The sequence below is a fragment of the Limulus polyphemus genome, unplaced genomic scaffold (assembly GCF_000517525.1).
Source record: "Limulus polyphemus unplaced genomic scaffold, Limulus_polyphemus-2.1.2 Scaffold7470, whole genome shotgun sequence".
NCBI lineage: Eukaryota > Metazoa > Arthropoda > Merostomata > Xiphosura > Limulidae > Limulus > Limulus polyphemus.
This window is the reverse complement of record NW_013673080.1, coordinates 18,641-35,392: the sequence shown is the minus strand read 5'-3', so window position 1 is coordinate 35,392 and position 16,752 is coordinate 18,641. Positions and strand designations below refer to the sequence as shown.

Sequence of the window (16,752 nt, the reverse complement as noted above, 5' to 3'; positions counted from 1 at the left end):
ACTTGTGTTCGTTAAACATCATATGTAGGCCCGGCATGGCCAGGTGATTAGGGCACTCGACTCGCAATCTGCGGGTCGCGGGTTCGAATCCCCGTCACACCAAAACCTTTCAGCCGTGGGGGCGTTATAATGTGACGGTCAATCCCACTATTCGTTGGTAAAAGAGTAGCACAAGAGTTGGCGGTGGGTGGTGATGACTAGCTGCCTTTCCTATAGTCTTACACAGCTAAATTAGGGACGGCTAGCGCAGATAGCCCTCGTGTAGCTTTGCGCGAAATTCATAACAAACAAACAAACATCATATGTAACTCTAACTGAAATAGACAAAATTTCTGAAAGTTGATGTTAAGATAAATACAGGGAAAGTTATTTTTTCAGTGATACCCCATTCAGTGCTATACTTACTTTTGTAGTTAGATCAAAGTGATTGTAAATGTAAATAGATCAGCATAGATACAATTTTTTCATTAGTTTGGGGAATCAGATTGTTTTGCTAATTATTGTATGAAAATTTCAGGAACAGATGAAAAGGCTATAATTAATATATTAGCCAGACGTGTTAATGCACAACGACAGCAAATTGCTTTGCATTTCAAAACACAATTTGGAAAGGTATGTCAAAGTAAAAACATGTAACTGAAGCAAGCTACAGTATTTTTGTTTTTGTAAGGCCTAGGTTTTGCAAGTGAATGTTTAATCATCCTATCTTGCGTATTGTAATTAACAGAAAACTGACCTTCTACGTTATGATTTCGTTTTTGAAAAATGGGTATCTGTAGTTAGCTAACTTGTTAAAAATAAGTGTTAAAGTAATTGCAGTGAGTGTTTGTTATTAGTCTACTGTTTCAAACTCTTATATAACTATGCTGTTTGATGAGCAATGTCATTAACAGCCTTGATAAGAGATCATTTTCAGATAGGCTGTTGTTTAACATGATATGTACTGAAGCTAGTATTATAATAATGCATGCAGAATGCAATCACAGTGGGATTTCTCTAACACTTATCCAGGGCTATATTGTGGGTAGTGCGAGCAGAGTGTTCGTGCAGAGTGCCAACTCAGATGGAGGTGCCAATTGTCTGATTAACTAACAAAGTGAACTAATGTGCACTTATCAATTGTGACAGCAACATGGGCTAAAGTTTTGTGAATTATTAATGACAGCCAATCACAATTTTAATACTGATAAAGTATTCTAAGAAATTTTTGTATTAACGTATGTATATATAGGAAAATTTAACTCCATTTTTTGTGTAATTTCATATTGCTTGTGCATTACTCTTCTTCCCATTCTTAATGCAGTGCATGTACCAAAAATGTATTGATTCACATTAATAAAGCATGTTGCTAGATGAAGTTAAGTATATATATATGTATGTATATATATTATATCTTTATTATGTACAGAATATTTGTCTGGCTGAATCTGTATTGGTGAAAAATATCCAGCTCAGTCACTCTCTCTTGGTAGACACTTTATTTGTATATCAATTAAATCTTTTAATAGTTTCTGTAAAAAATTTGTAATTAGTTTTGTTTAATGCATTATTTTTTTACTATCAACAGGTTAAGCATTTACTAAACATGATGAAACTTCTTACAGGACTTAATTCATGATCTCAAGAGTGAGTTAAGTGGGAAGCTTGAAGATGTAATTTTGGCTCTTATGACTCCTTTGCCAGTCTATTTAGCTTCAGAATTACACCGAGCTATTTCTGGAGTTGGCACAAATGAAGACACTCTGATTGAGATCCTTTGTACAAGAAACAATCATGATATTCAAGAGATAACAGAAGCATACAAGAAAAGTAAGTTTGTTTATTAAATTATCATGAAACAATCAAAGTCTCAAGTAAATGGCTTATTCAGCAGAGATTTAAAAAAATAACTAACTTATAATTATCTATGATTTCTTTTTATGTCATCCTACAACACTGAAAAACTAAAATACATTTAGTCCAGCCCCACAGTGGTATGTCTGTGGACTTACAATGCTGTGATACCTGTGATGGGCAGAGCACAGATAGCCCATTGTGCAGCTTTGTGCTTAACTAACAAACAACAACAACAACATTTAGCCCAGATATTGAAAAAATGTTTTATACCATTACCCTCATAAATAGGTATTGATTGAAATTATTATAGTAGTAATAAACACATTGAGAATGTTCTTTAAGATTAGTAACCAAATAACATACTGAGTTTATTAACCTTTTATACTTAACACAATAAAGCTTTTGACATTAAGTGAATTAGTTATGTACAAAGTAATCTGCACTAATTTGCCATTTTGTTAGAACCACACACACACACACATTTGTAGAGAACTCTTGTTTTTGGATGTAAAGAATAGACTGACCATGTAATGGATCTATCGTATGATTAATCTGCAAAATCACAAGTAAGAGCAAGGATTTTCCTGGCTTTTCTAGGAGCCTGTTACCAGATGACAATGTAGTTGAAGCATTGTTACCAAAAACTATTTCTCTGACCAGCCAGCCACAGACATCTGTCATCAGAGACTGTCAAAGTAGCAATTGAAATAAACAAAAACAGTGGTTTGAAACCACTGGTGAGAAACAAAATAAAAATTACTGGACAAACTTTTAAAGTGCAATAGACATTAAACCATGTCCCAGTTAACCTATAATCAGGGTCTGACTGAACATACAAAGGATATTACAAAGACATTTTTTGTTGTAGCTGAAAATCACTCCAAAAATCTATATATATATATATATATCAGGTATAAACAAGAAAGCATGGTTTCAGTGATGTCAAGTGTGTAAACTGTGTATGATAAATAATTGAGTGTGTGATATAGTATAAGTTGGATTTTACGCTTTTCTGAAATGATGGTACATCAAAAATATAGATAAAACCAGGTGAGGCATTTGACCCTACTTGTATTGTTTCAACAGTACAAAGTACTGTAGTTGGTACAATAATATGAGAAAACTCTTGTGGTAGGATTGGATCTATTGATTGCTTTAGAAAAGCAAATAATATTTAATGTATACCTGAACACTGTTGATACGTATGTTCATCAGCATGAAAATTCTGATGAACAAAAGCTATTATAAGATGATATGCAACAATTTATGTCTTTTATGTTATTTCATGTATGAAATTAGTTTATAGAGTGTGAAATTATCATCAATCATCTTTTGGACACTGTATTTAGTAGTTCTTCAGTCAACTGAGCATCATCATTAGGAGCTATAATGTTGCATTTACCACTGTGATTTCTTGCTGACATCTTTGATCAAGTTACTGGCCATATTCCTCAATGAATGGGCTAGAACAGATATGGAATTTTTGGAATGAACTAAATTTTCTTAAAGTGACAAAATATGTCTGCAGAATAATGGAAATTCAATGATACATACATTACAAAGTAATTCTGAGTAACTGAATTTGTGAGAAAGGAATATAGAGGCTGGACACAGTTTTACAAAAATACAATGAAGAATCTTACATAATTAAAAACAAAAACCTTTAACATAAGTAACAATTAGAATGTAATGTAATGTAAAACAAAAAACAAATTTCAATATGCTGCTACCTCACCATACAGACTTTTTAACAATGAATTATCATTTAGAGATTACATCATAATAAAAGATCTTCACCAAAGAGTAGTTAGTAATAGTCATATATTACACACAAAAACCTCTTTAACAAAGAAGATATACATGAAATTCTCTAACACCAACAACACTGCAACATGACAAATCCTCATAGGTCAGTGATGTTTATCGATGTACAGTGCTACAATCCAGGGTTTAATTCCGTACAGTAAACAGAGTGCAGGTAGCCCCTTGTGTAGCTTTGTGCTAAAACAATAACATCAGCAGCATAACAATATACCATTTGACACTGATATGTCAGTAATCAAGTCATAATAATAAAAAACATTTTTGTAACATTTAAAATAAATGGGAAACAATACTCTTTAATTCAGATTACAAAAATTACACAATAATCACCCTTTTTCAATAAAATTTCATATACTACACTGTGGAACAAAATCAAGGATAGTAAACAAAATGAATCTTTCAATATAGTGTTTTAAGTTAGTTAAATTATTATAAAATATACATTAAAACACAAAATAAAATCCTTTCAATACATATACAGTTAACACAACCTTTTAAGAGCATCACAAAATCCAAAATATAATTAAGTAATCCCTTTAAATGACAATAATAATAATTAACAAAAATGCACAAGAGAAATTTAATGTCCTAAATATATGGTACTAAACAATTCACACATACATAACAAAGATACATCTACAATCAGATAAAATTATTATATTAAGGTATATGTAGCAGTGAACAGTAGCATTTTTCTAGTACTCAGCTTTACCTTGAGATTACTTTAGCTCCAGGAAGGTCTTTTTTTTTTTGGGCTATAGAATGTAGGTGATCCCACCAGAGGTGAGCAAACATTTGGTGACATCTTCTAGTTATAATGAGATATCCCCTGATGGGACACCTCAGAAGAAACTTTCAACACATTAACATCTGCTTTGACTTCTGCTTCACTAGAGGTGGTGCTTTCTTCTGGTGAGGGCATGAGTTCCACAGATGGATCTGTGACAAACTGGGGTTATGTAAGCCTAGAAGACATCAAAGACAACCGACCAACTGATTTGGCCAGATTCCTTATATCTGATAGATCATCAGCAAAACATCTTTATCCATGGGTTCTAGTGAGTCTTCACATTAGTAGCAAAATCCTGTTCAGAAATCCTGAGCATATTGGTGGTTGTCAAAACTTCCTTCCATGATGCAGCTTGATCAAAATTTGGAGGCTTCAAAACACAAGAACAAGAAACATTATTGACTAGTTGAAGAGCAAGATAGTCAGAATGGTCAAACATTTGATCTTAAATGGCAGAAGTCCAGATTGAAAATGCAAGATCAAATAAACTGTGATTTTCTGAAGGTCACCTAGGGGTTTATGTTGTAAAGTGGGTGGTGCTGCCTGGTTACAACCATACTCTTCTTTAAATCAACCTTTAAAGACAGTGTCAAAATAAATTAACTTTGTAAAGTGATATTTCTATGTGCTTCACTTGTACTTATGCTTTATATCACCCTTAAAAAATATATTCTAACACCTGTGAAATTTTTGGTCCCCCAGGCTTAATTGGGTTTCCACTTGACAAATACCTATAGATGAGCTTCCCTATGTTGCCATTTCTGGGGTATTAACCAACACAGCTTACCCTCTAACTCAGACACAGTAATACTGGCAGCAGGTTATCAAAGTGACTGATGCAGTCTTGCAGACATCCCATGAGAAAGCATGGTCGGGTCAACCAAAATTTATTTTTATAGAATACATTCAGTTGCAAGTATGAAGTATGGCTTAAACTAACCTTATGAATATTAAACCCATCATATCTTGACTGTAATCAAAACTTTGAAGGCAGGTCCATCATCTCTTGATTTTGACTTTCCTCCCCCTAGAAAAATTCCTGTGGATGCCCATGGTGGTGAGAAAATTCTTTAGCATTTATATGTTGTGGGCCTGGATGGTGCTGTATAACTAAATCATACTTCTGCATTGCTGTTATCCAGTGTGCAATGATTAATTCTTGATTAAGTCCATTAACCATTTCGACAATGCATATTCTACCCAGTTGGTAAAATTTTTTGCATACAAGTGTTGGTGATAATGTTTTATGAACCCTATAACTGCAAGAAGGTTTTTCTTCATTACACATTATCTGCATTCCAGAGCCATAAGTGTATGACTTACATACATAATTATATGTTCTACTCTGTCCTGCTAACACTGCTCATGTTCCACTATCACTGGCATAAGTGTCTAAAATGAACCCAGAATCCTGTCGTGGAGTTCCTACTAAAGCATACTTCAGGAACTCAAATACTTGCTGCCATTCCTCACTTAACCTAAAATGTGTCTTGACTTTAGTGATGCGGTGATCTTAGAGCATTTTGCCACAAAACAACAATAGTACAATGTGAAACCAAGCAAACTACAGATTTCTCATTTGGTCATAGGTTCAGACCAATCTTTCACTGCTGCTATTTTAGCAGGATCCATAGAAATTCCATCTCTATGTACAATTTTACCAGTAAATTCCACTTCTATGCACATGAACACATTTTCCTGATTTCAGTTTCAAGCCTGAAGTTTTTATCCACTGCAATACCATTTATACAGGTTCTCAGCTGCAGACTCAAATGTGTGATAAAACACTAAGATGTTGTCAACGTAAACCAAGCACTTCTCCCATCATAGCCCCTTCAGTGTAAGCTCCATTAGCCTCTCAAAAGTGATGGACATATTACATAGGCCAAATGGCATGATGCAAAACTCATAAAAAAAGCCATCTCTCATGCTGAGAGCAGCCTTAGGTCTGCTCTCATTATCCAGCTCAACTTTCCAGTATCCAGATGTCAGGGCTAACATGATGAACCACTGAGCCTATTTCAATGTAACCCAGACATTAATTTGTTTGTGGTAGTGGAACAGCATCACTATGAGTCTAAAATCAACACAAAACCTGTATGTATCTTCCTGTTTTCTTACAATCACTATTGGAGATGACCATGCACTCTATGTATGATTCCATCCTTTAACACCCAATGTACCTCAGCACTGACCACATCTCTAGTGTTTCAGGGAAGCTTGCATAGTGGTTGTTTAATTGGATGTGCATTACCTGATATGATGCTGTGTGCTTGTTGTTTAACACAAATGACCATCTGTTCCTTCAAATACATCAGCATATTCAGCCAACAAATCATAGAGTTGCTGTCACTATGTTGAATCTAGATTATTTGCACAATCATCAGCTAGTGATCTTAGACTTGTTGGTAACCATGTACTTGGTTTTGGATGTAGCAAAACAGACACAACCCTTGCATTATTTCTAGCCTTGGTTAATTCCACTTTAGTCATCGTGCTGATGACCATTCCAGAAGGAATCTGGGTTACTGATCACGCATAACTTAAGAACACCAGGACGTCATCCCTTCTCAGACAGATAGATGCCTGAGCTAACACTGCTTTGAATAGGAAACAGTACATTTCATGCATGGGCTCTATTATTGTATTACATGCCAACAACTCACTAGACTTTGTCCATAGTAAACCATGGAGCACCACTTGTGACTTCCTCACATGGAAGTACTTTGAGTTTCTCACCAATATACCATTGTGTATTTCACTGTTCCTGTACCTGGTCTGGCTGGCATGAGATAACTCCCACAGAACATCAAATTACTGGTTGCACAGGCAAAACTGACCAATAAGATTTACAGTATGTCCATTCCAAGGATGCTAATGCTAGAGCTAAGGCAGTTGACAACTACTTTCATTTTGAGTTCCCTGAGTAATGGAATTCTTGAAAAGGAAATAAAGAAACTGGACACAATAGTAAGAAAATACAATAACAATATTTATTCCATATGCATACTTGCTTTTGGACCTATTTTCTTTCCAAATTAACTGCCTTGGTTGAGATCTTATTTCAGACTTTCTACACCTTACATTACTTATGTAAATCTTTAACATCAAGATTTACCTAAAATGACTAGCACTACCCACATAACTAGTCATTCCTGTTCAACCATAATGGAAGTTGCAATCTCAAGACATCTCCTGACATGTCATTGGAAGATGCTGCTACATTATCCATGCACAAGGTGCAGCTTTACAGCAATACCAACCATGGGTAGACCCCCAGGTGTTATCTCAACAGAATAACATGGAACAAAGGTGGCTAGAATGAAAGGAAATTAATGACTTCTTGTCCATGTGTTTTGTGAAAACTGCATAAACCTAGAATAACTAACAAATTAAAAAAATTATAGAGTAAACCAAGAAGGTGGAAAATTTATGATATGCCTACATATTACATTCTGGAATCTTGTGAATTTATTTATATGCCTTGGCTCTTCTGTTACTATGATGAGAGGTTTTCCTTTCAGTACTAAGTGAGGGTCCTAATAAAATGACTGCCAGTGTAGTGTGCTCCTGGATTATTATAACCCAGTACGTCTTTTAGTTTGGCTAGTCTGTGAATCCCCTTAACCTATTAGAATGTTGTTTAGTGTAGATACATGTATACATTAAAGAGAATTTGACAAGAGTTTGTATTTTTACTATTTGAGGTCGAAATTATAGTTTATGATATGAAGAGTAACACTGAAGTATTAACCTTTAGTATAAATGTGTTATTTATTTTTGATGACAAAAGAAATTTCAAAATATTTTTTAATGTTGCATGTTTTGATGATAAAAAACCAAACTTAATATCATTGTATCAAAGGATAATTTATAACTCTGAAAAAAAACCCATCTAGAAATTTTCTCATCATTATGATAATAACAGCAACATGATCATTTTGAATATAAATTGATTGAAACTGAAGTATATAGCTGTTTTATTGATACTTTTTTTACTTGAAACAGTATATGGTAATTCTTTGGAGAATGATTTGATTGGAGACACTTCAGGACCTTTGAGACGTCTTCTGGTTTCCTTGTCCACAGTAAGCTAAGATATATGTATTTTATCACAAAATTGATCTGGAACTTTCTCTTTTCTGATGTAGTTTTTCATTATGAAAAACTATATCATCCAGTTATGTGTAATGATTTTTATACACAATAGAGTAATTATGACAGTTTACTGATCTGAAGTTATCACAAATTTCCTTGAAATTGATTAGGCTAGGTGTGTCCTAGTGGTTAGCATGACCATACTGTGAATCTGATGGTTCAGGGTTCATGATCTATTGCTGCTGTGTTTGTTCACTCCTATTGTGTAGTTAGAAAAGAATAGCCTAATAATTGGTGATGGATGCTGTTTACTAGCTTCCTTCCATATAATCAATCAGCTTAAAAATTAGGGACAACTATGCACAAATAGCCCTTTTTGTAGTGTGATGAGAAAACACTAAAACAAACAAACAAATAAAGTTAAAATTACTCACAAATAATATGAGAGTAATTTTAAGTTACAAATTTTAGTAAAGTATTTGATGCTTTAGGGATTAAATGATAAACAAAATCCTTACAAAATTTTGAAAATATATTCAAATTTTTTAACATTCTTAATTAACATCTCAAAATTCATGTATTTATAATACATAAATTTGAATCAGGTTTACACTATGTGATTTCTAATCAAAGTAATAGATATTTTCTTTGTATGAGCTGAACTAAATATAAATAATTTTGGCAGAACTCTTTTTAAATAGAAGCATGAACACACCAGTTTTGTTCACTTACAGATTAAATATTAATTCATTGAAATAATTTTCCTTTGGTGGTTGTATTTTGAACTTTGAATGACTGCCAGTGTAGTGTGCTCCTTGATTATTTTGAATATAAATAGATTGAAACTGTATATAGCTTTTTTATATTAATCCTTTTTTACATGAACCAGTATAATGTCATTCTTTGGAGAATGGGTTGATAGTGTATTTATATATATATATTTATTCGTACCATTCATAGATACAATTAATACAGTTACAGACATCAGCAGTTATACAGATAATTAATATATACACAGGTGGGAAATAATAATACTGTTACGACTGCGGAAGTCACATGGTGCTGGTAACACGTCATGAGTTTCTAGAAGAATCATGACTTTTCCTGGCAACTCTAGTCTTTTCCAGGCGCCCTCTATTTTAGTATTTAAGCCCGGCAAATAATTGCAGATAGAGAGAGAGATATAGAGACAGATAAATGAGTCAAGCGAGTGGTAGTGACCGTAAGTAAAGTGCATGAATCGTTGTGAATTATAGCATGTGTTGAAGTGAAAGTGACTGTGGAAATTCTGTGTATTGCAAAGTTGTATTGAGAAAGAATAAACTAGTTTTATTTAAGAAAGGACTTGTATCGCTGAAGTTCCTAGGGAAGAATTTATATCAGAAATTAACAAATGACCAGATATGCAACAATATTTATATCTACCCTGATGTTACCTCGTGATGTCTCCCTGAAGCAGATAAAGTCTCCAATAGCACTGGCTCTTTGGTCTCTGTAATTAAAGCTGATTCGCTTAATGGAACAATCATGCCACAGAACAATATAGGCTGTTCTATATTATCATTACTAACTGAAGTAGGACACCTAAATTTCAGAAACTGACATTTTGCTGGATTGAACTTAATGTTAAGGTCCTTGCCTATTTCCAAAATATTCAATAACCCAGTTCTCGACGGAGCTAAAAGGATAATGTCATTGGCGTAAGCAATCACTCCTGCAAATGTTCTGCCAATGTAGCAACCTTGACCACAGTTACGTAGCTCAGTAAGTAACATATTAGCACAGGTGATAGAATTCCGCCTAGCTTGACACCGTTGGACACAGATATCGAACCTGAAAGAATCTCTCCCCAGAGAAGCCGCACCACCTGTCCTGTATGCATAAGTAACAGTACTCTACATGTTAAAGGACATAAACCTTTCTCAAGTAATCGTTTAAACAGTTTAATATACTGAAGATGGTCAAAAGCCTGACTCCCAACCAAAAACATGCAAAACATGGATGTGTCGTTATTTAAGTAATACTGAATTACTTCTTGTACAGCAAAAGTACACCATGTAGTCGAAGATTTCTGCTTAAAACCAAATTGCAGATTGGTTGTAACCAGTGACTCAGCATTCATTTCTAATATTATAAGCTCAAAAAGTTTACTTAACAGGCTGTTTAAAGCAATGGCCCTATAATTACCTGAGTCACTCAGCGATTTTCTCGTACTTTTTGGAATAGGTATGATGGTCGATGCCAACATATCACCAGGGACGTAACTATGACACATCATCATTGTAAACAATATGGTTAGATGTGTGCATAATACCAGTCCTCCATGTTTGATATGGTTGGTAGAAGATAATCCATCACCAGCTCTCTTACCAGAGTTAAGATGGGACCCGGAATTATCAATTAAGTCAGTCGTAACAAAGTGGCCATGATAACACTGGTCACTGCAGCAGTGATGACGAATTTTCTCATCAAGTTCCCATACCAAGGTGGCCATATCCTCTTCTTCATAGGAGTCACAGTTATACAGATGCTCATACTTATGAGCAAATACATTGGCAGTTTCTCTTTCACCGGTAGCACCATCAACAGTAGAAGGAACAGGTTTAGAAGTTTTGTTGCACTTCTTCACCTCCTTCCATAAGTCGCGGTTCTGACAGTTCACGAGTACATCAGCCATCTTCTGAGACGATAGCTGATATGCTCGGTATTTGACACGTTTTACTGCACGATGATACTATGCACAAGTACTCCTCCGTATCTGGGCAATTAGCCCAACTATTTGTCTTCCCATTTCTTTCCAGATGAAATGCCAAAAGAGTGCATTTTCGTGTACGGGTTTCACCTCTTTGTTCCAGCCAGCCACAGAAGGTTTGTTACTGTGAGCACGTGGTATAGATTTCAAATTAGAGTCTATACAGGATTTAACTAGCTTATCATGGTAGTCTTCTATCGACGCATCATGACGTTTACAGTTAACCTGATTACAATGAATTACCTTGCTCGGTATCCGGACATTATCTAAACATTTCCTCAGTCCACTCTGATAGGCTTCAATTGACTCAGACTTAGCCTTGTCCCATTTGAATCTCAGATGCAGTGTAGTGACGTGTGCAGGTACAAGTCGTTTTATTGAGGATGAGTCAACCATAGAAAGGGAAATGACACTATGATCCGAAAAATTATCCACGTCATGACATATCACACCTTTAGGCTGACAATCCAACATGTTATTAGTGACAAAGAAATGATCAATATTTGACCTATCACCAAACACTTCTCAAACGTGTAATCAGATGCATGTTCACCAGTGTATGATCTAGTCAGACATAACTCCTCGTCTTGTAGGAACCTTTCCACTGACAGTCGACTAGCTAACTGCCAATGTTCTTGAAGAAAGACAAAGTCATGGTTATGAGTCAGCTCACGAATATAGTCAATCTTTCCAGACCCAAGGCCTTTACAGTTATATGAGGCAAAAGTGAGAGACATTATTAACAATAACACAATCAGACGGGACATGACTAACTACTAGCAGTTACAGAGTCTTTGTCACGCATTGGTTTGACAGGCAGCTAGTATTGTTTGACTTGTATACACCCAGGCCAAATTGGTTGATTCAGTATATCGAAATCATTTTTGGAAACAGTGAGATGAAAAGCTTGATAACGCCAGTCATCTAGTGAAACTTTCTGTAGATCTATTACGTAACAATCGTTATATTCTACAAAAGCACAGATATCCTCAACTTTCACTTCGTTAGAAATGTTAATGATGTATAAATTCCTGTTGGGACCTGGTCCTCCAGTGAGAGTACGAAAATCCTCACCATACCAATTACGACTTTTCTTTGTCATTCACGGCGATTATTCCATCTCTCCTGCTCTTTGGGAAGCCTGAAGTGCCCGTCAGTGTTCTCTGCAAGAGGCAATTAAGACTTAATAGTACTCAACAGATTTTCACTAAGTTCAGTTGGAAGTTTAGGAATAATTGAAGACTTCCCGCTGCCAGGTTGGTCCTTCTTCATCTTCTTCTTGTTCTTCCATTTAGAAAATTCGGCAGAGCTCGCGCTTGATGTAGCGGTAAGCTCAGGCAAGTAAACTCACAAATCACAGCCTGGTTTCTCACCAGCATGTATTTCGGTCACCACGGGTGTGATGTCAGCAGTGGCTGAAGTACTTACATCACGTGCTGCAGGTTTATACAAATGCTTGTTCAACATGGCTTTAATGGCAATGTTTTCTTCAAACATCTGCACGACAGCTTTTTTCATACAAGTCACAGTCTTTTTCAACTGACTAACACGTTCGATTAGTGAAACAATGTTGAGTTCCTCAGGGTGAAATCGTGGCACACGATACAAGTCTTTAGCCTTAACTGCAATACACGGTAGTTTCTTGACCATTTCTAGCTTTGAAATTCCCTCCAAAATATCATGCAAATGTGCCTCTTTTACAGTACGAGTTTTACCATCATGCTGTTCAGGTAATTCGCCAAGGGTAGATTGATCACAATGGTCCCAGAGTGTACTTCTAGCATCCTTCACCTGTACATTAGAAAATTTCCTGAGAACAGCTGATTTCAAGTTGACTTCAGTACACCTGTTACGTGCAAACAATATGTACGCTAAAACAGGTAAAATAACCTCCACGATGTCTTCAATAGACGTATTCAATGCAGCAGCACTGTTGGTTTCAGGCATTCTTAATCCACTCAACGTACAAGGTTAAGGGAACTCGCTTTGACACGTCTTACCACCACTGAAGGCCCTTGATGTAAGTCTTGCATGCCTTACTTTAGAAAGGACATTGAATCATTGGAAAAGGTTCAGAGGAGAGCTATTAGAATGATACCTGGAATGAAAAGATTGTTGTATGAAAACGAATTAAGATCTATAAAATTGTTTTCTCTTGAAAAAAGAAGAGATAGGAGGGAGTTGATTGAGGTGTTTAAGATTGTTAAGGGCATTGATAGTATTGATGTATCATCATTTTTATACTTAATGATGAGGATGTTAGGACCATGGGACATAAGTATACATATTGGCAGAACAGGAGTCATCTTCAGCTAAGGTAGCTATGTTTTTCTAGCAATGTGGTTGGCCTTTGGAATGGTTTGTGTACAGATGTGGTGTATACAGTTAATTTAAGGAAGTTTAAGGGAAGATTTGTTAAATATATGAATGAGAAAGGCTGGCTTTGAGTGTTTTATTTTTCTTTTAAAGTTTAGTTTTGTAAATAGGATGGACTAATAGATCCCTTTTGTCCTTAAGAAAAAGAAAAACATTTTTGTAGATATTTCTATAAAAGCTTTATATATACCCGTTACCAAAGAACTGGTAGTTTAGGTAACATTCTTGCATGGCTAATAATATATAATATCAGAGTATATCAGTTACATCCTTCTGCTTCATTATTATAAATGTTTAAAGTATTTTTTTGTATCTTTAGGGTGCAAGAGATGAAGGTCCTGCAGATCCAGCTAAAGCTAAAGAAGATGCTCTGGTGAGGAAATAAATTCTGAGAAATTTATTCATAGGCAGAAGAATAAGACAAACTAGAGACCTTGATCACTAGATCAATAGTTTGTGTGAAATAATGTCACAATAACATTAAAATAATTTTTAACTTTTGGATATACAAGACTGTTTGGTGTGAAAGTTGTTATTTGGTTCATTTGGTGGTTTAATGTTTAATGATTGTTTAGTTTTCAAAACAATAGTGTTGAAGGTGATTGTTTTGGAGGTGATGGTTATGACAAGTTTCGTTATGTAACTCTGTAAGAGTCATAATTTGTGTGTGTAGTTTAATTGTTGTAGTATTTTTGACGTCATTTTTCTCTAAACCTCTAAGCTTTTCTCCCTGTGTGAGTATTGTTATGGCATAGCATCTCCTAGTTTGTAGAAAATTCCAGGCCTCAGTTGGGCAAGGTATGTATATAGGTGACCAAGTGAGCACTAGTCGAGTAAAGTTCAGTCAGAAAAAAAGTTAGAAAATGGGAAGTTAGCCGGCATGTGAGGGATTAGACTTAATGTGTGATTTCTGTAGTGTGTTTCACAGCTGTATTGTAACAACAGAAATTGTAATAATAGAGTTAAAGGAGAATAATTTGTCTTATCAGTTGGGTTCTAAAGCAACTGAACCAACCTGCATGGATTTTTGACAAAAGAAAGAGACAATTATTTAAAGCTCTAGATACAACTGTGGTAATCAACAAAAGAAGTTAAGTAAAAGAAAGGAAGTCAGAAAAAGTTAAGTTAGTGAAAGTGAAGTTAGACTGTGTGATTGTTAGCTTAGCTATAAGGGGTGATATGTTAAAGTGAGTTTCACAGTTTGACAGAGATAAGGAGAATAATTTGTCTTGTCAAAGGGTGTTCTAAAGTAATTGAACCCAACTGTGTGGACTTTTGACAAGAAAAGAGAATTATTTAGAGTTTTAGATACAGCTGTGATATCCTATAGTGTAAAGAATTTTTGTACATACGTTTGACTTGTTTTGAATATATTATTTTAAAACAAGTGGATTGTGTGCTGTTCGTTTACTGTTTGAATTTATTTCCAACAAGTCCAAGACACCTATAGAAGAATCCTAGCTCATATACATAAGACCCTGACATTAACAAATCTTTATTTACTGGCTCTATATGGTTTCTACTATTTCAACAAGTTTGGGTATTATATAATACCATATGAATTCAGACCTCCAGTTAACTTTAAAAGCAATCTAGGCAAAGTAATCTCCTGTGTTTTGTATATTGGTTAGCTGGGTGATGGTGAATAAACCCAGAAATTTTTGAAAAATGATAATGATGTATCTCAGTAATTTTCCCATAGTAATGCCATAGTAGAATTATTACCAAGAAAACTCTGTAAGTACGTTTATTTTGCGAGTTAGGCATACTTACCATTAATAATAAATTGACAAACAATAATTTATAAGCATAATGAAGTAATTTATTTTTTGGGGAATGTATTACATGTTTCAACAGAGCATTAGTCTGTCTTCTTCACATATGCCTGAAGATGACAGTCTAATGCTCTGTTGAACCTTCTGGTATGTTCCTCCAGAAGTAAATCACCTCATTAATTATGATTATAATATAAATCTTTGTTTGTTAATTTACTACTATACTATATAATGTGTTTCCATACACAAGTATATTTACCATCAGTCTCAGAATTTCTTTTGAAATGTTGTTTGTGCTCTTAGATCTACAAGTGAGTTCAGCCTGTAGCAAACATTAAATAAGAAATAACTAATTTGTTATCATTACGTGGACTGAACTTGGCATTCTATTTACCAAATCATAAAAAAAAACTAGCCTAGTGATAAAACATGTTTCAACAATATGATTTTAAATGTAAATTTATTTTGTAAATTTCATCCCCAGTCAGCAAGCATATCTAGATATACAACAAAGGAAAATGCTTAAGGAAACTTGATAGATATGACAATAATTGTAGAGAATGTGCTCAGATGTTTGTAAATATAAGCATCTCAAACTAATATGATAAAATGCAAAACATATCTCTGTTGTAAATAACAGAAATTAAACAGTGAAAAACTGGCAGATGGTAATAAGTTAAACTGTATATTTTGATTTTGTTGCCTAAGAATTTTTTTCTCATCAGATATAACCAGTATTTGTGTAATTTACAGTAATACTTTTAAACTTTTCTGAGCAACTGCCTAAGTTGTTAATTTTAATCTATGCTACTACAATCTAACAGAATCTTTATCAAGCTGGAGTTGGTCAGTGGGGAACGGATGACTCAACTTTCAATGCCATTATGGCTTCTCGAAGCTATGCCCACCTATATCTTGTGTTTCATGAGTACCACCAAATTGCTGGACATACTGTGCCTCATGCTATAGAAAAAGAATTTTCTGGAGACATCAGAACTGGATTTTTGACCATAGGTAATACTTTAATCTTTTTTGTTTAAATCTCTGACATTATGATTATAAACTTATCTAAATATATTTTATGATTGGTTTTAAACTCTAGCTTAATTGTTCTACACCAGGCTTGCAAGAAATTAATTTTTTTCTCACACCTATTAGGAAACAGATACTTGATAATTTAGTAAAGATATACAAAACATTGAATGGAAACAACACTCTTGCTGTAATATTGGAAATTCCATAGAACAAACCAATGAACTTCATCTATATTATAGGACTTAATTCCAGTTATTTATCTAGAT

The 16,752-nt window shown here is 34.6% G+C and overlaps 1 protein-coding gene across 1 annotated transcript in view; it reads left to right on the top strand.

The window, feature by feature from the left end:
* The first annotated feature begins 350 nt into the window (after positions 1-350).
* Positions 351-16,752, top strand: part of LOC106474641 (annexin B9-like) — a 28,495-nt gene continuing 12,093 nt past the window's right edge. Inside the window, exons 1-5 of the mRNA XM_022402949.1 lie at positions 351-612; positions 1,605-1,809; positions 8,459-8,538; positions 13,996-14,049; positions 16,276-16,465. Of these exons, the coding sequence (XP_022258657.1) occupies positions 505-612; positions 1,605-1,809; positions 8,459-8,538; positions 13,996-14,049; positions 16,276-16,465 (637 nt within the window). The 5' untranslated portion in view covers positions 351-504. The remainder of the gene's footprint in view (positions 613-1,604; positions 1,810-8,458; positions 8,539-13,995; positions 14,050-16,275; positions 16,466-16,752) is intronic.